The sequence below is a fragment of the Ceraceosorus guamensis genome (assembly GCF_003144195.1).
Source record: "Ceraceosorus guamensis strain MCA 4658 unplaced genomic scaffold IE81scaffold_9, whole genome shotgun sequence".
Classification (NCBI taxonomy): Eukaryota; Fungi; Basidiomycota; class Exobasidiomycetes; order Ceraceosorales; family Ceraceosoraceae; genus Ceraceosorus; species Ceraceosorus guamensis.
This window is the reverse complement of record NW_020290004.1, coordinates 355,392-377,674: the sequence shown is the minus strand read 5'-3', so window position 1 is coordinate 377,674 and position 22,283 is coordinate 355,392. Positions and strand designations below refer to the sequence as shown.

General features: G+C 55.3%; 9 protein-coding genes across 9 annotated transcripts; 3 read left to right on the top strand and 6 right to left on the bottom strand.

The window, feature by feature from the left end:
- Positions 1-1,072: 1,072 nt before the first annotated feature.
- IE81DRAFT_321078 (hypothetical protein) lies at positions 1,073-3,436 on the bottom strand. Its single transcript, XM_025513227.1, has 3 exons — positions 2,971-3,436; positions 1,823-2,890; positions 1,073-1,749 (listed from the first exon to the last, which is right to left on the bottom strand). The coding sequence occupies exons 1-3, from the start codon at positions 3,241-3,243 to the stop codon at positions 1,366-1,368; spliced, it is 1,725 nt and encodes a 574-aa protein (XP_025371921.1). The 5' UTR covers positions 3,244-3,436; the 3' UTR covers positions 1,073-1,365.
- A 1,155-nt stretch (positions 3,437-4,591) lies between these two features.
- On the bottom strand, positions 4,592-6,182 carry IE81DRAFT_362792 (hypothetical protein; the record flags this gene model as incomplete). The annotated part of the gene is made up of 2 exons (XM_025516748.1): positions 4,592-5,383; positions 5,466-6,182. 2 exons carry the CDS (start codon positions 6,180-6,182, stop codon positions 4,592-4,594), a joined length of 1,509 nt encoding a protein of 502 aa, XP_025371920.1.
- Positions 6,183-7,827: 1,645 nt separating this feature from the next.
- IE81DRAFT_254213 (hypothetical protein) lies at positions 7,828-8,504 on the bottom strand. Its single transcript, XM_025511333.1, has one exon. It carries the CDS (start codon positions 8,365-8,367, stop codon positions 7,921-7,923), a length of 447 nt encoding a protein of 148 aa, XP_025371919.1. The 5' UTR covers positions 8,368-8,504; the 3' UTR covers positions 7,828-7,920.
- A 138-nt stretch (positions 8,505-8,642) lies between these two features.
- On the bottom strand, positions 8,643-9,617 carry IE81DRAFT_286652 (hypothetical protein; the record flags this gene model as incomplete). The annotated part of the gene is made up of 2 exons (XM_025511679.1): positions 8,643-8,981; positions 9,075-9,617. The coding sequence occupies 2 exons, from the start codon at positions 9,615-9,617 to the stop codon at positions 8,643-8,645; spliced, it is 882 nt and encodes a 293-aa protein (XP_025371918.1).
- Positions 9,618-9,991: 374 nt separating this feature from the next.
- On the top strand, positions 9,992-11,696 carry IE81DRAFT_321077 (hypothetical protein). Its single transcript, XM_025513226.1, has 4 exons — positions 9,992-10,514; positions 10,704-10,781; positions 10,884-11,057; positions 11,189-11,696. The coding sequence occupies exons 1-4, from the start codon at positions 10,291-10,293 to the stop codon at positions 11,262-11,264; spliced, it is 552 nt and encodes a 183-aa protein (XP_025371917.1). The 5' UTR covers positions 9,992-10,290; the 3' UTR covers positions 11,265-11,696.
- Positions 11,697-11,891: 195 nt separating this feature from the next.
- IE81DRAFT_321075 (hypothetical protein) lies at positions 11,892-13,789 on the top strand. The gene is made up of 5 exons (XM_025513225.1): positions 11,892-12,229; positions 12,371-12,576; positions 12,659-13,086; positions 13,185-13,446; positions 13,608-13,789. The coding sequence occupies exons 1-5, from the start codon at positions 12,063-12,065 to the stop codon at positions 13,703-13,705; spliced, it is 1,161 nt and encodes a 386-aa protein (XP_025371916.1). The 5' UTR covers positions 11,892-12,062; the 3' UTR covers positions 13,706-13,789.
- IE81DRAFT_321073 (hypothetical protein) lies at positions 13,752-18,004 on the bottom strand. Its single transcript, XM_025513224.1, has 2 exons — positions 17,561-18,004; positions 13,752-17,481 (listed from the first exon to the last, which is right to left on the bottom strand). The coding sequence occupies exons 1-2, from the start codon at positions 17,834-17,836 to the stop codon at positions 13,813-13,815; spliced, it is 3,945 nt and encodes a 1,314-aa protein (XP_025371915.1). The 5' UTR covers positions 17,837-18,004; the 3' UTR covers positions 13,752-13,812.
- A 384-nt stretch (positions 18,005-18,388) lies between these two features.
- On the top strand, positions 18,389-19,104 carry IE81DRAFT_345446 (hypothetical protein; the record flags this gene model as incomplete). Its single annotated transcript, XM_025515916.1, has 2 exons — positions 18,389-18,870; positions 18,936-19,104. The coding sequence occupies 2 exons, from the start codon at positions 18,389-18,391 to the stop codon at positions 19,102-19,104; spliced, it is 651 nt and encodes a 216-aa protein (XP_025371914.1).
- Positions 19,105-19,841: 737 nt separating this feature from the next.
- On the bottom strand, positions 19,842-21,851 carry IE81DRAFT_286774 (subtilisin-like protein; the record flags this gene model as incomplete). Its single annotated transcript, XM_025511684.1, has 2 exons — positions 19,842-20,598; positions 20,677-21,851. The coding sequence occupies 2 exons, from the start codon at positions 21,849-21,851 to the stop codon at positions 19,842-19,844; spliced, it is 1,932 nt and encodes a 643-aa protein (XP_025371913.1).
- Between the last annotated feature and the right edge of the window lie 432 nt (positions 21,852-22,283).

The window sequence follows — 22,283 nt, the reverse complement described above, 5'->3', positions numbered from 1 at the left end:
GGGAAGCGATAGAAAGAGAGGGAGCGAAAGAGAGAGAGAGAGAGAGAGCGAGCGAGAGAGCGAGTGAGAGCGCGAGTGAGAGACACGAGAGGCGCAAGGACGTCGGTCTGTAGGAAAGCTGTAGCTGTAGCTTGAGATCTTTGACTGCTGACGTCTGTGATGATGGGAGAAGAACGAAGAGGGAGGAGCAAAGGTGGTCTGATTGTCATCCACCCATCAGCTAATAGCCAGTAGACAGCCATCCTGCCCAGTTATTCGCGCGAGGTTGCTCGTGGGTCGAACATCGCGGCCAGCGGGATGTGTGCTCAGCCGCTGTTCGAGCCGCTCCAGCTGTCGCGCAATGCTGATGTAGGCACTTGGGCACATGTTTGATGCCAGCTTTCTGCTTCTGTATCCCACATGCCTTGAAATCTGCACCGTACATCGACCGTTGGGGGGCCTGGACTTTCGAATACTGAAGCAGAACAGTCACAGTGGTCGTGAGGCCCGGCTTTCGAGTCTCGCGTCTCGAATCTTGATGTCGTTGGAGGCAGGTACACGCGATGCACGAGACCAACACTTTTTTGAATTCATCTTATACAAGCTCTCAATCAGCGAATACAACTCGATGCACGTGCACGGAGCTGCTGGCCGCTCCATCATGATTTGGATCAAGAATCGGAACGAAAAAACATCAGCATGCGCATGTATACCGTTCGGTGCGACGTGTCTGTGCGCCCCCGCACAGCAGCAGTATATAGCTGCCTCAATCGGACATGGCGTAGCCGCGGGTCACTCACACTCAAGCTCACTCTGCACTGTGACCGTGTACCAAGCTAGTAGTCAAGAGTCTACAGCAACATTCGTCTGAATACATGCATGGGTGACTGGGTCCAGGCCGGCAGCTACTTCGATCTCAAGGCCTCATGCCACACATTTACAACACAGCAGTACCCATCCAAGCCTCGAGTAAGGGCATGGTGGCTAGCGATCCTCCTCATCCAGCAATGACGGCGCGAAGGAAGCTGTGAACCTCGCAACAATGAGCGTCAGACATCCGACATCAGACATCAAAGAAGACGTGTCATCTTGCGCGCTCGTCTCGGTAAGCGCCGCTCGTCGCCAAACAAGGAGATCGATTGCCAGGCACGGGTATGACGGTTGCTAGCTCTCGCGAGCGAATGGTTGTGATACAATCGGGGGAGTGATGAACGGCAAGTAACTGTTAGTACATCTGGTGCGAGGACGGGATCCAGACCCATGGGTGCGGCCCTGTTGCCTCGTGCGCTCGATCGATGATGAGGGCTTATCGAATCGTCAACTTAGGTCCATTCACCGCTCCTTCTTCTGCGGCCTGAATAGTGCTGGAAACCACGTTTGGCGACTTCAATGGCCAAAGGCGGGCACGTATGCGCCAGGATTCATGAACGTGTCGGTCCTGTTGACCCATTCCTCGTCCGACTCTGAGAGCGCATAATGCACCGCCCAAGCCAGTCCAGCCACTGTGAGGAGCGTCTGATTGCGATTTGAGGAGCGCCAGAAATCACTCAGGCGCTTGACGGCTTCGATGCGCAGCTCGTTAAGGTCGACCTTGTGAACGACAATGGTCGGGACGAGTGGCGTCAAGTCCGACTGTACCGCTGCTGACACCATCGATGGCTTTGCTTCCGCCGAGATCGTCTTGGTCTCTGCGTAGAGCGGTGCTTCACTCTCGTCGCTTTGGGTCTGCATGCCAGACTCTGCGTACGCGATTTCGCGCTCTGACTGAGCCTGGATTCCAATCAAGCAAGGTCAACTTCACCGATCATGTGGTTATACTGCCTAAAGATGTGAACAAACTCACCACGCTCAATCTGAGGCTGTCACGCTTGCCCTGTGCACGCCCTCTGCTGGTACCAAAAGGTAGCCAGGCGCCTGTGAGCTCAGCTTCCAGGTCTGGAGAGCGCTCCCTTTCACCGCGAAGCTCGCTGAGCGTCATGTCGCCCTCGTCGACAGCCATGCCCTTTGCAAACTTGGTGAGCACTGCAATCTCCTGCTGAAGGTCTGGTACCGTGTTGGCAATAGCTCTGACTCTGTCGAGCTCCTCCTGCATATCATCTTCCTTGCTCTTGACCTCATCTTCGAGCTCTTGTACGCGTTCTTCGAATCGACCTAGCTTCAGCTGGTTGCTGCTGTTCAGCTTCTGCCATTCCTTCTTGCTCTCGTGGTACTTGTCTTGTTCGCGCTCCAGAGCCTTTTCGAGGTGACTGATCTCATTCTCCAGTCGCGCTTCATCCTCCACGTTCTTGGCTATCTTTTTCTCGAGCCTTGCAATTACCTCGTGGTTTCTGTCAATCTCATCCTTGCCTGCACTGAGATAACGCTCATAGGACTCGAGATCTTGTTCGAGCTGCTTCTTGGCTGATCGCAGCTCAGAATTCTCCCGCAGGGTTCGACTGAGCTTGTCCTGGAGATCATCCCTTTCTTGACGATGTTGCTGAAACCATTCTTCTTGCTCGTAGACTGTAGCACGCAGCTGTTTGAGCTCCGCAGTCTCGACAAAAGTTGTCTTCTGCTCCCCTTGAGCAGCCTCTGCCTCGCGTTGCTTGGCTTTGAGATGTTCTATCGTTAGCTCTTGCGACGCAATTGTTTGCACCAGCTCTTCATCTTGTTCCGACATGGATGATCTGCGAGACGTCTTTCCGGTCACGCCTTCACTGAGGTCCGGAGCAGAAGAGCGACGAGCTAGAGTCTTTGGCGGTTCAGTAGATCCTCGACTGCGACGCCTGTGTGTGAGTGGAGTGGACACTTGGCGGGGCACGGGTGGTTTGTCGAACCCTCCAGTCAAGCTGAGAGAAGGACGTTTGCTGGCGCGTTTAGTGATCGTGCGCTGACCCCACAAATCGTGCTCTGCGCCGTCCTCCTCCGTCTGCTGCGAGAATGGAATGCTGCATCAGTCTTGGAGCTCATTCGAACACGCATACAGGCAGTATGGAGACACCTCAGACTCACTGGCTCGTAGGGCGATAGCTGCGGTGATCTGAAGGCGGATGGCAAGGCGGATGGAGGTGGTCTGCTGGAGCCGGCGTGCTTTGTCCCAACGTCTTGCATGCGATTGATGGCGTGTTCAGACAAGCTTCTCATGATCTTGAAGTTGCGATCGACCATGGAATAGTCTGGTGTGACAGGCGTAGGCCCATCATTGCCGTGAAGTGGAGCGTCGGACGGCATAGAAGGCGATAGAGAGCTCGGGCGCAGCGTCGAGGCTGTGGTCGAAGTGCGCATAGTCAACCGGACAAGAGTAGGCGCCGTTGCGCGACAAAGTGACCAATCACTTTGTCTCTAATGAATCAGGCGCTTGGGCGATTGGCTTTATATAGCTGTATAGCAATTGTGCTGGCGATGTTGCTTGCGTATCCGTTTCGTTGAGTTGAATCTTGCTGACAGCAATAAGGGAGCTATATGAGATGATGCGGATGGTGAGACAAAGTGACGATGTCTATTTATTGTGGCCGGCGGACAGACTTAGCCGGGGCCGCGCTGCTGAGCACTTTCGACCCCAATCAAGAATCATGAATTCAAATTCATGCACGCAATTCTTATCCAATTGATTTTTGTGCCGCAAAATTGTGCGCGGCCCATTCGCGCGCGACCCACTTGACTCGTTTAGAATTCTTTTTCAAAGATGTGATTCGCTTTGCCGCGCGGCTCACACACCATGCTGGCTATGCGATGCAGGTATGGAGAAGCTGCAACTGCTGAACTCTTCGGCCGCCGTAATCTGAATTAAGGGGGAAGGGCAGCTCCTCCTTCATTTAATTATTCTGATTGAGAATAGGTTGCTTCGAGCTCATTCACCAAAAGTAGCATGCATAAGTCGTCAGTTGACAAGAGCAACACTCGTCGTGACTTTCTCGGGCCTCTTTTAATGAAACTGGAGGCTGCAGATGCTGCATATTCATGTACACGCATGCAGTCGCGGATATGGGCAGCAGACCTGTCCTAGAAGTATATGCATGCTGGGGATTTGGGGGGTGGCTGTGCGCCACCCTTTCAAACACTCATCATCGTGACGCGTCAAAGGTGGTGTGTTTGTTGATGCAGGCTCTACATCACGCACCATCGCGATCGATCTGTACTCACTGACTGGTACATGCATTCACAGCAGCTGCAGCAGCAGCGCGTCTAGGATTTGACTTCAACAAGACGAGCACCTGATTAATTCATATTGAGAAATTCAGCATGCGCAGCAGCATCTATAGGGCGATTGAGTTGATTCTAACCCGAGTACAATTGAGTCAAGAGTCCCAGTCGTGCATGAGTGGTGGAACCCAGTGCATGGCGAGTCGGCTGAAATATAGCGCCCGCACGTATATACATAGCGCATGTATCACATCCCAATCTCGAGTCGTCGCAAGCTCGGCGACCAAGCGGTGCACGGTCGAGTGGATTCGAACTTGGTTTCTGGAGAAGACCAAGGGCTGATGGGGCACGAGGGCACAATGAGCGGAGGAGAAAGCTCAATGCGAGGTTTACTCTCACAGTCAAGCCAGACCTCAAGGGGAGTATGGCGTCGATCCGACGCACATTGGTTCGTGAGTGTGTGTGTGCGTGAAAGGGGCTGTGCAAGTGGTCACTTGACCTCCTTTCCTACGCAACAGAACAAGGCCCAGAAGCTTGGAGTGGGGTGATTGTCCATGAGGTGCGACGAGGTCTTGCCGGAAGGCGATTCTGCTGGGAATGACACGCGTGAGCGTCGAGGCGTCGTCAGGGGGCTCGCACTGCCCCTGAGTCTAGCAGAAGAGCTCATGAAGCGCAAAGGAGAGGTGCCGATTCTCGATCTGGGTGTCATTTGAAAGGAGTGTGGAGGTGTGACGTTGTATGAGAAACCTAATTCTTCATCCAGCTCCATGCCCCCGTGAGTCGATGGGACGCTGTTTGGATCGGTTTCGCGCAAGCTCGGGTCTGGAGTCTCATTTCCACTCAGAGAGATTCCGCTGTCGTTATTGGACATGTCTAGGGGCGTGTCTTTCTTTTCCAGCCCAACCTCATCCGCAATGTCGGCGACGCTACGAGAGCGCACGAAGGAAGCGCGCTGCTTGGATGGCCTGGGAAGACCGGAGCTGCTCTCCGTTGGCGTTTGGGCGAAATACCGAGTTGAACGCGAGGGGCCCACATCTTCCATGGAGCTTTTGAAAGGAAGGCCTACTCGATGATGGGAGCGCGGGGGCGAGAGATGCGTAGACGATGACTGCTCAGCGCTTCGAAAAGCCTGAATGATGGCGCCAGAGACTGTTCCCAAGCACTTGGAGGGCGAAGCCGGCGCAGGTGGAGACGGCCGCGAAAAGCTGTCATCCAGCAGTACCTCGATCGGACTGCAGGGAGAGTTGAGCTCTGCTGCATCTGCGTGCAGCTTGGATTGGCTCTACAGCGTCGCGCAAGAGAGTCAACGTCAGCTTCTTCTGCGGCGTCGGTGCCCAGGCAAAGTGCTGAGCCTCTTTCCTCACCAATGTAGTATTTATGGTAACAGTCGTCTCGATGGATGGGCGCGTGTCCAGAAAGCTGTGGTCCGCGTTCAGGTGGTCCCCAAGTCCGTACTGAGAATCGTGAGGGCTTGTCGAAGGATAGTACAACATTTTGTCCGTCGCGCCAACATCAAGCTCTGCTTCGCCGTTCACGTATGTCGGTAGTGGCTTGTCGGTGATGGTGGCACTGCTGTCAACTTCCTTTGTGCCAGTTTGGGTATACCGGCGCAACACAATAGGTCGCAATCCCAATTGCTGAGGAGAAAACGGGATCAGGCGCGGACTTTGCGTTGTTGATGGTAGAGCTTTAGAGCAGGGCGTCTTCGGAACGTGCAGAGAAGTAGGAGGCGTGTGGCCGGCTTTTCTGCCTCCACGAAATGAGTATGTTGGTGTAAGATGCCGCTCGGTGGATGGCTGGGCTGGCGCAGGAGGCGGTTGAGGCAGAGGGCCTTGCGGGGTCGATAGGCGAGGTGGCAATGTCTTCAGCAATCTGCGCATAGGAGTAAGCTCCGTCTTTTGACCTTTTGCGGGAGTCAGCTGAGGATGGCCAGAGCTGGACATTGGTTCCCTTTGCCTGTTCGGCGTGCCCGATACGTCATCACTGACAGGTTCATTTGCCACTTTGCAGCCTGTATCCTCAGCACTTGGCATGCCATGCTTAGCGAAGGTGCGACCAGTCGATCCACTGCTCGACGACATCTCGGTATGCTTTGGTGGACATGTTGAGGATGCTTCAGACGCATCGGACGCCCTTCGACAGGCGTTCATACTTGACACTGTACCTGCAATCTCGCGATTTGTCGCACAGGCAAGGAAGATGTCCCGCCAGAGCTATCGTGGAGGCTGCAAGAGACTCGCGAAGTTTTGAGGTGCAACACAGTAGCGTCGGCAAAGTGGACTCAAGCCATTCATGCCGGTGCCTTTTTGAACATCTGCTTTGCGCTCTCTGACTCTTTCGGGATGCTGCTGCTTGTCCGCTTCTACTTCTCACATGCCTGGGCGACAAATCCGATGGCTAGCTTGGCATGCGACAAAGCGCTCGGCTCGCACACCTCAGTCCGAGCGAGCATAATTCACCTCTGACGCCAAATTGTCATCAATGGTCTTCATGATCGATCCCACTGCTGAAGATCTTCACATCACGAGCTCATTCACTTCCCATTTCTCACCTCTCATCGCACGGCGGGGCGCTCTGAACACAGAGCCCACTTCATTCTGCGCCAATTTCCGGAGAGGTGCACCTAAACACGGCACGGACGATTCTCGGGAAGTTCCAGCGATCGTGAATTGTCGGACGACTTGCTCAGCCCGACCCACCTGGGCTCTCGAACCGCGCACCAAGAAGACTATCTGATTTCCGGAGAGGCGTATATGATCGACCTCGCTTTCCAAGGAGAAGGGGTCTATCGAGCGGAACGACACGTGCAGAAAGAGAAGAAAAGGAGCTACAGAAGACGAGTATACAAAATGTACCCCGACGCGGCTCCGCGGACTCTCATCCGTGACATCGATGCCATCACCTAGCGTACTTGCTTGATCGTCACTCGCGACTCAGCGCGAACGCGGAGTCGCGGTCTGCCGTCAGAGTATGTACCGACACCAGACTCATCAGAGTCAGAACAACGCGTCTCACATCGCGCGACTTCATTCACGCTTTACGTGGGCCCATGAGTGCTGAGGACATCCGCTGCTGAGCATGCACTCTTGACAACTCTAAGCTGTGCATTCTGTGTCGCAAATTTCGTCAACACAGTACCTCACTCACAGCAGTGTGAGCAGGCAGTCGAGGTCGACTTGAGTCTTCGTGACAACGCAAGGGAGTCCTCGGCGCCTCTTCGTTGGTCGTTACTTGATTTCAGACAACTGGTGCCTTGCATACTTCAAGCAGCTGGTCATGAATTTTCGGTGCCGCGAGCAGTCCGGCCGTGGAGCGGTAACAAGCATGACACGCGCGTAATCGTCCCTTGATTGGGATGAAGACTCCAATCACGAATCAAGGCGGTAACCGCTCCATCGGCAATCATTGATGATGGGAGTCACCGTCGTTGGTGTGCCGATGCGGCCGGGCTCCTCATGCTCACACCTCGGCGAGACCCTTCGGTAGGACTTCGGAGCACTCGGAGCGCGGTGAGACACAAGTCTGTAGAGCGCCAGTTAGAGTGTATGACTCACGGCCATCCCACAGACTGCGCCGGCGTGCCCTGGAACGTGAGATGTCACAGGAAGATACAGGAGGGGATGGATTCTCCTAAGCTGTGAACCCGCTTTCGCAGACAGCATATATGCGACCGCATTTTGGCCACTGATTGTACTCTGTCAGATCGAGCGCATTCACGATGATGCGAAGCTGATCATAAGACTCCAACAAAGAATTGCAAGGTCTGGCAATTAAAGAGGTTAACAACGACCGCTAGGGCGCCTGTGAGGCGAATGACTATCAGCAGAGCTCAGAGACATTCATCCTGCGTCTTCCTGCACTGAAAGGTGGAGTAACCTGTTGAGCGAACCCATGGTATGCCTGCCCTGTCCTTCCCTGAACCCAGATGGCTGTCGCCCCTGTTCGGTAGACAGCATGACGTCTTCGTTGCCCAAAACAAGGAAAGCCACCCCCCATTCGTAATGCCTGTGGAAACCCTGCGTTGATAAGAAGTTGCTGAACGCGCTGCGCCCGTACTGACTCGTCACAAGGTCGTGTCGTGAAGCGCCTTCTTGCCTGTGGAACTAAGATGAGCGAGCATCGTGATATGACAAAAGCGAGGTGTTCTTGCAGACCTCGCTCTCTTCGAGCTCCGACGCCGGGCGGACAAAACTGCACAGAATGTGGAAATGAGTGTAATTCACTTGAGTGCGCGCTCTTCAGATCCGACGAGGTCTCAGGGATCATCACCCCAAGGTCATAAGTCTCCTTCACGTCTGTTGGAGACGCGGCAGGCGATGGAGGGAATAGCAAGGCTCCTACTGCGGGCGCGCCAACCGTGCCTCCTAGCTGCGGTCGTCTGACGCACTGTGTACACTCCAATGATCGTCCTGGCTATGCATCATTATTTCCAATCTGTGACGCAGAGATACTCTGGACGAACCAGATAGCTATAAGGTCCTGACGCGGCGAAAGTTGTCCCAAAGCTACCTAGAACGTATGCATCGCTCTTCGCCGTCCCCTCAAGCATCGGCAGCATTGATCTTCTGCCTCAGCTCCGCCTCTGCAATTCCATCAAAAGCCGTCGGATCTGGGCCTCGCTCCTGAGCCAGTAGCTCATTAGCATTCACTTGTTCCAACAACTTTGCTTCTTCCAAATTTTGCCCCTGTTTGTAAAGCTTTTTTAGCTTCTTGATCCTCTGCTGTCTAGTCAACCTGACCGATTTGTCCGCCTCTGCTGGCTGCTCCTCGACATTGACCCCGTCTTCAGTTTCCACTTCTTTTGCTTCTCTGATCGCTTGCTGCAAAGCCAATCTGCGCTCGTTGAGCACAAATTTGATGCGTGCCATCGTCTTCCGCACCTGCAGCCAGAGGAGATGAGGGATTAGTCAGCATGTCAAAACGGCCAAAGAGCCTGAAGGCAGCTGTGCTACTGTGCATTCGTATCCACTCACCGAGTGTTTCCTCTTTTCGATGTTGCAGCCTGCTTGCTCCGCATTGCGCGCAAGACCCACCCGTCTGATCTCGGCATTCGTAGTGGCCATCTTGTTGCACTCAAACAAGCAAGTGTACCAAAGCTGATGAAGCACCACGCTGCTCTTGGTTCGCAATTCCGGCACTTTCCAGCTCCTTCCCCACCGGTACGGCGCGCCGAAATCCGAATCTCTCACGCTAGCTGGAAGATCGGCGCCGTACGGTTGCTTCGTACCTTTGTTGACCCCCTTGGAGGGATGGAATGGATGAGATGAATAAATGGTGTTTGTGACCTTCTCGAAGAAACCCAAGAGTGGATGACGTGGGTATCGTACAGTCAGTTCAAACAGATCCTTGGGAGGCTGCGTGCGCGCCTCGGCCTGAGCTTGAGGCATGACCGGCGTGGGGATCGGTGCTTGAGATGCTTTGCAGGATGTCGAAAAAGCTGATGCCAGATTGACTGCACGGGAGACATGCTTGTTCGAAGCGCTTGCGGTGCAATCGCTGATCGAGCAAGACGCCATGCGCCGGGAGAGCAGAGGAAGCGACATGTTGCTGCGGATTCTGATTGTGGACCCTGCGCTCCTCGCAGCAAGGCGGAGTGCTTGGCAAAGACTGGGCTTGCGTCTCTTGACTCGAGACTTGCGAATGGCGGTCAGAACGACGACGTCGCGTAGGTAGATAGGGATGGATTTCAGGTGGATGAGGAAGGAGTACACGCGCAAAGGGCTGTCTGCCTAATTCTTCCCCACGAGATCTTTGCAAACGGGACCTCCGTCACGTGAAGCACGTGCCTCACGAGCCGGCCGCGCACAGGTCCGCTTTGACGCGTCCCACTCGCACCCTTGTGCGTGTCCAGTGTTCCGTGATATTCGTGTCTGGGGTCCAATAGCAGCGATGCTACAAACGCGCGACTCTCGCCGAGATCGCGCCTCCAACTCGACTAGTTTGGCCATTCCTCGCCCTCACTTCCTTCAAGAGCGTCAAGCGCTCGGCTCCCTTCTGTACGCGCAGCCGCCATTCGAGCCGTCTACCACAAATCGCGTTAAGAGCCAGCTGGCCTACGCTGCTTAGCATCTACTCGCAATCCTACGTTATCCATCGCTGTTCTTGTTGCTCAGCAGTCGGAACGCTCGCTAGCTCGCTCCTTGGGGCGAGTTCGCAAATTTTTGAGCCTTTGCTTGATCCGCACCCATCATGTTTGGAGGAAGGCGCACGAATGGCTTGGCAGCTGCGCGTCAGCGCCAGGCGCATCAGTTGCCAGAGGATGCCTCGGTGGGCAGGTTCAATGCGGGATTTGCAGAGTCGCACGAGATCAGAGAAATAGGTGGAGCCCTAACGATTGCAGAGGCCAAGTACTCACTGGAGATGGAGACGACCGCGGATGAAGAGAGGCTTGTTGGAGGATATAGCAAATCTGCGTGAGTTGTAGGCACGGATGTCGGGCTCTAGACGATGAATGCAGGGGCTCGGAGAGATTGGTGAGGCCGACATGGGCCACTCATAGGACGCTATCAGAGCTGGACCGCAGACTTCGAAAAGGGACAGCAGTGCCTCTCAAGCTGACAAGCTGACAAGCTGACGAGGTCGTTCTGCCTGCATGCATACAGCGTGCTGCAAAAGTGTATGGACTATTCCGAGGCATTCAGCAAGTTCAAGGAATTTTCTTCCATTCAGGCATTGCGCAAGTGAGTTCGACATTCTGAAGGAGGATGGTCGAGCTCATGTGCCCAATGGCGTCGGTGATGAGTGAAGGCTCACTGACGCAGACCGTTTTGATTCTCACCCAGAGAATTGCTCGAGCGTGACTATCCCAAGCCGCTCTATGACGACCAAGGAAAGCCGACTGCGTTCGACGAGAATGAGAACAATGTTGGCACGTTGTTCTTGACGAGGTTCGAAATGGCTCAGCTTGTCAACCTTTCCATCGAGGATGTCGAGGAAGCAAAGACTTTGATCCCAACGTGAGTTGACGGTCGTCGTCATGCAAGCTCCCAAGTGGCCCTCTTCAAGCTTGAACATGCATGCTGACTCGTGCTGTGTCGACTGGCCTTCCGGGTCACATGCTGCCATATCGGCATACGCATGCCAATAGCTTGGCAGACAAGGACGATGGGCAGCTCGAGCAGGTCATCGCCTCCGTCTCCACCCGCAGACGTTTTCAGAATTGAGGGTCAAAGCTTCAACGCGCAGCGCGTTCAAGTTGCTCGGCGGTGCAAGCCGGCACACGACGCAGCGTCGCAGCCTACAACGTCTGAACTTGAGAAATTGAAGCTCAAAAGACAGACATGTACTTGTAACCCAGAACCGGTCATCATTCATCTCCTCCGCAAGTCCCCATACCGCTGTGTCCCATGCAGCTTGTCGAGGCATTGCACACATGCGATCAAAAGTCTCCCGCGACCGGCTCACCCCTACTCAGCAAATATCGTAGTCTCGAGCGCCGTGTATCAAGGCTTCACGAGCATCGACTCGAGCACCGGCGCTTCTCAGGCTCCTCCTAGAGCAGCAGCCAAGAATCGTGACTCACCTTCGAAATACATTGAGCCAAGCTTTGATCCGCGATCATTCGTGATTCGTGATTGCCATTCAATTGAAAACAACCCTTGAATTCCTGACTGTCGTTTGAGTCACGAGTCAAAGTTCAAGATCCGACGAGGTTTGTGGTTTTCAGATTGTCGTGACACGTGACCAGTTCCGCTAGGGTAATAAACCGCTGCAAAAAAGAAATTATTCGCGATTCATCTTGTTAGATTTAGGGTACAGCGCGACGATGGCACATCATTTTAAGACTCGGTGATGTCCACGATAAACGATTTCCTGGCCTGTGTGCATCTCGACTCCTGACATTCTTCTCCACATCAAAGGCTCTTGACTTGCCTGTCTCACTCTTCATTCCGCAAGGTTGCACAAACATCCAATTCGCTTCCTCCATCTTGGATCAGTGATCTTCGAGTTGAAGCGCGAACATGCCAGCTGAGAAGCGCAAGAAGGGAGGAGTGAGGGCGGGAAAGGAGGAAGGGATGAATCATCTGAATTATGCGGGCAGCTCGACTGGCACGCTGATGATCCCTCAAAAGAGATGGTACAGACAAAGGGCTCACGCGAATCCTTTCAGCGATCATGATCTGGTCTTGTGAGTAGCCTCGCCGATCAACAGAGCGCTTCAAGTGAGGTTGCGAGATTTGAGCAGGCTGGTGATGCGGGCAGCGGAGCAGGGTGCTTGTGGTCGAAATGAAGTGCTGATCGCTCGTCGCTTCCCCGTGTTCCGTTGCAGTCCCAGCTCACCCTCGGAAATGGACTGGAGCAAGCATTACCCTGCATTTGCTTCATCCGACGGTTATGCCGACTCTTCCGCCCAAATTGATCAAGCCTCCGTCTTTACACGGACCAAGGCCTTGCCCGAGTTTCTGGATGTGGGGTGCGGGTTCGGAGGATTGTTGTTTGATCTGGCACCCATCTTTCCTGACAAACTCATTCTCGGTGGGTGGGCGGTGCTTTGCCAGAGTTCGATCGATGAGAAAAAGCTCAATCTGAAGCGTAGCCGGTGTCTGTTTATGCGTAGGGCTAGAGATTCGAGCTCAGGTAGCTCAGTATGTGGAGGATAAGGCCCACGCTCTGAGATTGGCTGCTCGATCCCACCGACGCGGAGAGCACGCCGCTGGTAACGACACATCTCAGGTAGGCACAGGCAGCGCCGCTTCGTCATCAGCGGAGGGAGCAGGCGTATCACCAACTGTCGGTCCTGATAACACTAGCGACGCACAGTCAAGCACGTCTTCCCATCCCAACAAGCGCTCTCGCAAGGATCAAGCGCCGGGTGATGCGGACGGAGACGAAGAGGATGCGAAGGATGAGAAGGATGAGAAGGAACAGAACGAGCTGCTTGTTGCGAGAGCTAGGACGGGCAACGTTGCAGGAGGCTACGAGAACGTGAGCGTCTTGCGCGCAAACGCTATGAAGTTTCTGCCCAACTTCTTTCGCAAGGGCCAGGTAAGTACAGCGTTTTAGTCTGTTAGATGCCCATCTCTGCACTTCGACGATCTGATTGTGTTGCGTTGCTCGGAATACGCGCGTGATCGCCTTGCTAGCTGTCCAAAATGTTCTTCCTGCATCCCGATCCTCACTTCAAAAAGATCAAGCACAAAGCTCGAATCATCTCGTCTACCCTCTTGGCCGAGTATGCATACGTCCTTCGACCTGGGGGCATACTCTACACCATCACGGACGTGCACGATCTGCACTTGTGGATGGTGGGGCACTTGGACGTGCATCCTTCTTTCGAACCGATCCCGGACGCGGAATTGGAGGACGATCCTTGCGTCAAGGCTATCTGGACCGCCACAGAGGAAGGTGAGTTGACAAGCCAAAATAGATCGGAGGCGGGCGTCATGTGGAGGGGCAGGCGCGGTATAAGGCTGGAGGAGTCGAAATGACAGAACGCTTGAATCGAGCTTCAGCATGGCTTTGCCGGCGTGTGGCGCTGATCCAAACTTTCGTCCCTTCACACGCAGGCAAAAAGGTCATTCGCAACAGAGGCGATAAATGGTTCAAAGCGTACCGGCGGAAGCCTGACCCACCTCTTGATGAGGACGATGACGAGCACCTTTAAGATCGCGCGAAGAAGCATGTATACCAAAAGCAGTAAGGATAAAAGCATTCATTCTGCATTGCAATACGCCCGTGTCGCAACGTCAGGCTGCAGGTCGTGGTGTCTTCTCAAGAGCTGGCACGAGAATCCGCAGCCGCTTGCCTGGCCGCTTTGAACCGCGACACCTTCTTCGGTTGTTCTGGTCCTTGCGCATCTGTCGTTGAAGGGGTCGCATCAGAAGGAAGAGGGCTTGCGATGGCGGGCTGAGCACCTGATGCGATAACCTGTGGTGCCCGCGGCTTCGCGAATTGATCACCTTGTCCCTTCTCGCTCGAGCTTGGCAAGTCAGAAGCTGCAGCGCGCTTGCTTCGAACGAGAGGCGGATCTTGGGCATTGCCCCGTGCTTTCCTCGTGCTGGATCCGCGCGCCGCTGTGCCGGGCAGAATGCCTTCTTCTCTCTGTTGCTGCGCCAAGTCTAGCCTAGCCCCCATCACAGCTGCCAAATCTTCAGCTTCTTCATCCTCTTCAGAGCCTCCTTCCAGGTCGACAGGTCCTCCTGCTCCCAGTCTCCTGCTGCGCACAATTGCTCTCGCATTCACCGGTTCAAATGACGACGCATCTTCCTCTGCGGATCCACCAAGGAGGTCTCGAGCATTCTTTGGATATCGCACCGGCGCTATGCGCGGCAAGACCATCACTGGATTCTGGCTTGATCCGCTCATGTCCAGCGCTCGATCCGGCCCAACGTTTCTCGCATCGGAAAGCAAGTGGGCCAACTCGTGTCCTGCCTGATCCGCTTGAGCATCTGCCTCCCTCTCTCCCGCTATGCCACGCATGCTGAGTTCTCGACTTTGAGGCGCGAAGCGATCGTTGATAAATCCAGCGGCTCTTGCGTACCTTTCCGACTTGAACCTGGACATGCGTTTGCCACCTGACCCTTCGACTTCGCCTTCTGTGGCCCCGTGTCTGGCGCTGACAATGTCCCTTCCGTCATCGTACGCGTCGTCGCCAGCGTCGGTGTCATCATCGCTAGCTGCGTCATTGCCCAAAGTCGGAGTGCCCCGCAGTACAGACGCACCAAGTCTAGCTTTGGTAGCGCTGATGCGTGCACGGGCAAGCTCATACTCTCGGGCCAGCTCGGCCGACTCAAAGTCGTCCAGCATGCTCTCCAATGTGGGCGCAAGCTCTTCAAGGTCGATCTCCGACGAATCCGAATCAATGTCCTCCTCATCAAAGTCGGAGCCCAGATCTGAGTTGCGCACCAGGTCCTCGGAGCCGTCTTCGGAGACGATATCTCCCTCGGATTCTTCTTCGTCCTCTGCCGCATCAGTCTCTGAAAGCTGCTTTCGAGACGTGCTGGAGCCATCTGGCCGACCGCTTTCGTTGGCAAAACGTACTGCGGGTCTTGCGAACAAAGATGACTCCTTCGTGGTAGACGCCGCAGGCTGGGTACTCTGGTCTTCTCCAACAATTTGCGGCCTGTCTGCGAACCTCACACGACTTTCTCCGCTGTCTTCCGAGTCCTTGTATTCCTCTGTATCCTCCGGCCTCTTGAGGTCCCAGACCTCATCTTCCCCTCTCTTGCCACAGCCCTTGTGCTTCTCAGCTTCCCTCTCCATCTTTTCCTTGAATGCCTTGCTTGGTCTCGCGTGAGGCCGCAAATTCGCTTTGGAGAAGGCGCCATCTGCTAGTGATGACTTCTCTCGGGAGGCAAGCTCGTCTTCGTCGGCTTGCAGGGCACGGTCAAGGGCTGTCATGCCAAAAGACTGTTTAGGTGCTTGGGGTACATCGCCAAGCTTCGGATCGCAATTTGTTTCACTGGCGGCGATTTGCGAAGGTCCTGCTGGTGCTCCAACACGAGCCGCATCGCGCGATGAAGCAGGTGACGCAGGACCGCTCGCTTTGTTAGGTCGATTCAAAAAGCCCTTGGCGAGTGCAGATTCTTTTTTGATCGGTCCGTCGGAGCTCGCTACTGGTGTAGCAGTGGGCTTTATTCGAGGCGCTCGCTCCATCACGGTCCGCTGTACTGGATTAACACGAGGCTTTGCGGGCTTTTTGGTTGCCTGTTCAGCCTCCTCCGAGATTTTGGCGGCGCTTGACGACAAAGCGCCGTGGATGCTCCCTTGAGAGTCTTCCAAGTGAGCTTGCTCCAGCCTGTCCAAGTCGGCAGGTGCAGATGGGTGCCCCCTGACCACGCCAGGTCCGAGCAGCTCTACGATCCTCCTAGCCTCATCCTCCGCGCCTTTGAACTCCTTCTCATCCGTCAGATTCTTTTGGCTGTGAGCAGCTGTTGAGCGTTTGCTGTGAGCAGCTGTTGAGCGTTCTAACGAGTCACCATCGTCGAACCTCAGGCTCTTCACGAGCTCTGGAGACGTTTGACCTGGCGTGCGTTCCCGCGAATGTGAGGGAGTCTTGATCCTTACTGACTTCTTGGAAGGCGTGACAGAGGCCCTGCCCCGGTCCGCATATTCGCTACGCTGCGATGGGGATGGGCTTTGCTCGGCGCGCGCGAGGAGAGCAGGCTCGGAGCGTGACATTCGCTCGTCGTGTTGATCTCCGATATCGTCATCGTCTGAGGAGTGCGAGGCTGCAGAGATGCCAGCGGCAGGTCCTGTGAGAGCATCCTGGCCACAGCTTGGACTTGCCGTTGGACTTCCTGGATTCAGAGCCAAAAATTTAAAGCTATTCTTGGGTTTCGTTGATGTCTTTGCAGGGTCTGAACCTGAAGCTGGGTTAGACAAAGGACTCGCCGTTGATGCACTCATGTAATCTGAGCTGCCCTTCGCGTCGTCAGCTGCAGGGCTGCTTGGGTTTAGGTTCAGCCATCCTCTTCTAAGTCCAGAGAGCGATCTCGTCATAGTCGGGACCTTGCCATCCGCGCTGGCACCAACGCTAGAACTCCGCTTGAGGGCGGACCTGATGGGTTTCGGTCTCTGAGACGATGGAGTTGGTGGACCTGTATTTGCTACATGGTCTCCAACCTCTCTGCTTTTCCCTTTCCTGTCTTGACTAGATCCAGTAGATGAATTCAAAGGTCCTTGTGGTGCGTCACCAGCATTGGCTTTTTGTCGCTGCAACCCGCGGGAAAAGCTCTGGTGCGCTTCGTGCACAGGCTCCTTCTCCTCAGGTGGGTGCAGCGCTTCTTGTGCTTCCTCGGCTTCCAGCTGATCCAATATAGACTCAGCCCATCGTGATCGTGGTGTACTGCCTGGCGCTGTTGTGGTAGCGAGCGGCCGGTGGGTGCTACGCACCGGCGCTTGTTTTGAGGCAGCCTGCAAAGTCGACGTAGATTGCGACTGGGACAGAGTCGAGTCCTCTGGTCCAACCTGCTCCACCAGATCCACAAATGGCAGACCTTCCTCGTTCAGCACTCGACCTTGTTCGTCCGTCCCGTCTCCTGCAGAATCCGAGTAAGGATTGATGCCTAGGCGCTGCAAAAGCTCGGCGAGTCTAGTGGCTGAGGTGGAAGCTTGGCTTTGGGAAGAGGTCTCTTCTGCGCCGCTTGCTCTTGGCAGTGCACGCTTCTCGTCGACTGACTCCGGTGGCGGAGCTTGCTGTGATTCCAAGCTTGCATTTGCGCCTTGATCCGTGCCCAGCACAAGTGCGTCCAGCTGCTCTCTCGCTCGCTTCAACGACTCGACAAGGCTTGATCTTCTACTTTGCAGAAATTCCAGAGCCTGCGATGCTGCGATTGGTTCTCCTGCAGAAGTTGCCGATTTTTTCATCCGTAGACGTGGACCAGCGCCGCCTTGCAAGACTGGAACATGCCTCTGCAGCGCTTTCGAGCCCAGTGGAGTCTTTCGCGAGCGATGAGTATTAGTCAGCTGTGGTGATGCGAGGTCGACCGGCAGAGCACGGCAACACGCTTTCACTCACGAGCACACTGTTGCCGTGGCCGGCCTTGTCCGCTTCGATTTCATTGCGTTGCAATTGAAGCTCCGCGAGCGCCTTTTGCACCCGCTCCACCTCGTTTAAATCGTTCTTGGTCCTTTTCAACTGAGATCTCAAAGAATTGATCTTCTCCTGCTTGAGCATCTCTGAAGCTGCAAGCTGCAGTGGTCCGCTGTGTGGAAGAGCACTCGCTGTGCTCGTTGACGCTGTGGAGTGCGAAGACGAGCTGCTAGCTACGGCTCCACCATCGTAGGACGACATGTCGTGAGGGCGTCGCGAGTGGTCGAGTGGTTGCGCTGCGCTGAACCTTGCCACCTTCGGAGCGACGACGCACGCTTGCAAGGATGAATACTGGGATTAGTGACTTGGTAAGGGCGTGCGTGGGAGCTGAGCTGTGGAGCAAGCTGCAATCGAAGGGATGATCGTGAACCTCACAGGTGCCAGCTACACGGCCGTGACTCCACATTCACTCTTGCGGCCAAGGTCGTGCGACCCTACGCAGCATACAGCAAGGCCGGCCCGCGTGCTACAAAAGTCCAAAAAGTGGGGGAGAGCGTGTCACGTGTAATGGACCACGATGCACAACCACGTGATTATCCTTGATGTGCCACGCTCCACACCAGCACTCCCAAGTCACCGGAACAGGCAACACCCACCCACCACCATTGCCAACCGAGCTTGAGGACGCTTCCAGCTATCTGCAATCGCCCTGAACCACCTGCTGCCGATTCTAGCTCATCGAGCTGCCTGCCCTGCTGCCCTGCTCTCGTCTCTTCTCGCATTCCCGACCACCCACCGGCTCAGCACCGCATCATGTCGAGCCGCACTCCTCAGCCCACGCGTCCCACCTTTCTCTCTTCCATGTCCCTCCTCGACCTCGAAAAGAAGCGAGGCGATGCGAGCTCAAAAGATCGAAAGCGTCGCTCGTCCATCTCTTCGATAGACACGCACACCTCCACCTCCTCCTCTTCCTCCACCTCCGACAAGCCGCTATTGAATCCTTTGGCTCTCAGCAGCTCCATCCTCCCCGATCTCAGGTTTGAACAGAGCTACTTGGCTAGTATCAGGGGCTACGTTCACGAACTGGAGCATGAAGCTGCTCAGGATATCAAAGCAGCTAGAAAAGAAGGAGATGATCTGGCCGAGAAGACGGGCGGCGCGAATCTCAAAGAGGGAGAAAAGGGAGAGCGTCTCGTCGTGGACGAAGCTTCACAGTCGGGCGCGAAGAAGGTGCAGCTGTCCAAGTCTCCCAAGGGAGAGCCTGAGCTTTGGCTGGGTAGTCTGAGGATCGAATGGTGAGCCTGATCGCAGGCTCATTCGCTCGAAGCGCCTCGCTGACGATGTCCTCGCTGGCGCTCAGGGTGCCCCTTCTCTACCTGACCATTCGAGACCAGCTGCTTTCTCCCTTGATCCAAGGCGCAGTGTGGGGATTGGCCGGTATTGCGCTAGTCAAGGCTAGACAAGCAGCTGTCGTTGTCGCCAGAGTAGGATTGAGAGAAGCGATGAACCAATCCGGATGGAGAAGATGAAGCTCCACATGATCGTGTGCCTAAGCAAGTCTTCCTGAGCAGTGGCATCCTGTTCTCCACATCCAACCAAGGCAGCACAGATACAATCGCATTTCCGGCAACGCTCCTCAGCATTATCAAGCAAAATCGATGCCATGCGCTTCCTTCCCTCAAGTCTTTGTTGCCTTCAGCGCTGCAATCCTTGCAATTGGGCGTTGCAGGCAAGAAGACCTCCCGTCGAAGGAGTGCAGCACAGCTCCTTTCCTCAGACCACCGCCTCTAGTTGCGATAAAGGGCTCCATGGGGCCGGGAGCAGCTTGGTCTGTCTACTGCCGACTGCTCGCTCTTTCGCGACACATTAAACCTGGAGGCAGCGCAAGGCAGCGCAGGACATGAGCAGGTCGACCAATTGTAGCGTACGCATCATGTGACCGCGCTAGCAAGGCACTGTCCTGGCCTACCGTAGGAGCACGCTCAGATCCCGGCTCACGCGTTGACTCACAGCGAGGATCAGATCGAGCTTACAAAAGCCCCGTGCGGCCGCCCGACGGTACAGGTTCGACACTCAGCGACCAATGAATGATGTGTCATTTGCAAGAAGACGGAGCGCGTGATGCAGAAAAGAGGCCGAGCTGCGAGCGGAAATCTTTGTGAAAGATACGCGAGCTGGGGAGTGTGTGCTTGGGAAAGGTGTGGAGCAAAGGCGCAGAGTATTTGCTGCGGTGCGTGGAATCGTCCTCGTCGTCGTCGTATGCTACTCAATGAGCAAGGAAGTAAGCGAGCAGCTTGGGGTAGTCTGGCGTTCCGAGACCAGTGACGGGGTCCCATCCCTTGACTGCAGCGAAGCCCTCTGTTCCGCAACCAGGGTTGGTACCGTTGGTGATGTCGGTCAGCAGATAAGGGTTCTTGTACAGCACCGGGTTGACGAATCCGACGGAACCCTTGCCGATGGCGAAGCGAGCTTCGTTGATGAGCGTCAGGATAGAGGCGAAGGTGGGCGCCGAGGCAGAGGTACCGTACAGGTGGTACTTGTACGATCCGTCGAGCGCAACCACGTAACGAGCACCGTTGGCAGAGACGTCGGGGAAACCGCGAGTCTTTTGGCTGTTGTTGTACTGGATCGAGCTGTAGGCCTTGGCTTGAGGTGCAGTGGCGAACCAGGACTTGACGGCGCTGCTCTGGTAGTCTGGAAGGCCAAAGACGTTGGAGAAACCACCGCCAGAGTAGATGACGGAGTTGCAAGCAGTCTCTGGGGCGAGAACGGTCTGGTTCAGGGTGATTTGGGTCGCTCCAATGGAGAGAACGTAAGGGCAGCCACCGGGGAAGGAAGGGTTGAATTTGTCTCCCTTGGTCGTTCCAGCCGTGTAGTCCCCAGTGTTTGGATCGATGCACTGTCCGCCGTTACCAGCGACTCCGTAGTCTCCCGACGAGTAGAGGAAAGTGGAGCCCTGCAGACCGAGCTTGGCATACTCGTTGCACTGACGAACCTCATACTCGGGGGTAAGATCAGCCTCGCTGCCGGAGTAAATCGGATTCCAACGAGAATCAGCGTCGACGATCGAACCTCTCGCAACATGGGCTCACCGCACTCACTTGTAGCCGTAAGAAGTGGAAATGGTAGGCAAGGCCTTCAGAGTTCCGCAAGTCTTCTGGACACCGGTCTTGGGGTCAGGGTAGACTCCATCTTGCACGGGATCATCACCAGCACAGTAGGAAGCATCGAAAGCATCCAGGAAGTTGTTGAAGGAGTCGGCTGCTTGGCCTTCGCCGACTTGGTACAGCGTAACTGGGATAGGGTTCACCAGAGCCATGCCGTACTCGAGGTCCAAGTTGGACTCGGCATTGAGGTCAACGTTTTTGTTGTTGAAGTCGACCTTGCCGCCCGAGATGGATTCGAGCTTGGGTCGCTTCTGCACTTGATTCTTGCTGTAGTTTCCAAAGAACAGGTCAAGGTCGGTGTCGATGTACGACTGAGGGGTGTACTCGACAATTCCCAGACCGTTCTTGGGGTTAATGGGGGTGAAGGAAGGAAGAGCGGGGAACTTGTACAGAGCTCGAAGACAGTTGGGTGTGACGTTGTTAGAGCAGTCCTTGAGCTCGTCAATCAGCGGAAAAGCGCTCTGGGGAATGGGACGAACTTTTGGCAGCGAGCCTGAGCCAGGGGCACCGATGGGTCTAACCGCATGGCCGTTGGCACGCTTCTCCAAGATGCTGTCCAAGTTCTCGGACGGGTCCCTCTTCTCGAGGTCGGGACGCACGTCAAAGTGCAGCGTAGGTGTAATGAAGTCGACGTGCTCACGAATGTGGGAAGGAAGAGAGTACGCATTCATGACCGCAGGGTGCACCTTGATGTCCGCTGCTGCGCGTCCTGCTGAAGACGCGTGAACCCAACCGTGGTACTCGGTGTTTAGCAGTCTCTCGGCTTCAGCGACCGAAACGTGCAGTTCGAGCCAGCCCTTGGAGGCGCTCTGACGAATGCGCGAGGCATCGATAGAACCGTGAGACTGGAGCCAGCTCTTGACTACATTGACCGTCTCGTCAGAGGGCGCAAAGTGCTCGTGAACCTGCTCTGGCGTCCAGTGCTTGCCGTACTGCTCAGAGTTGGGGTCGCTCACAGCGCTGAGCAAAGCATCGAGATTCTCCATGTTGGATTGCTTCAGCGCGATGCGCATGGGGAGTTGCGTGCGCTTGTCCAGCCTGCCAACGCGGTTCCAGTTGGGGTAGACGGATCGCTTCTCGTGAATTTCGTACTGGAGCGCATCAGCCATGGGAGCGGCTTGTGCGACAGGAGCAGTCGAGAGTGACAAAAGCACGGCGGAGGCAGCACAGAGCGCCAGCATCGCCGCAAGACGCGACCACTTGTTGCGGGTAGAGACCATTGTGAAGTGAATGGATGAGCTGAGAAGACGGCAAAGGTGGAGAATGGAAAGGGACGTTAGAGACGTGAGGGAGTGGGCAGAGCGGGTGGGGAAAGGGAGGCTATGCTGGCTCGTCGGACTGGGTATTTATGCGTTCAAGCTGCCTGGGCAAAGTGGGAGCTGGATCCTCCGTTGCGGTTCAGTCAGCTGCTGCTGCTGCTGTGATATCGTCTATGCTGACCATGCTGCTTGCTGTTCACTGAGTGCACGCACGAATGCAGACGCAAGGACCGCGCAACCATCGTGGCAAGACGGCTGTGCGGTATGCAGTCGGTCAGAAGC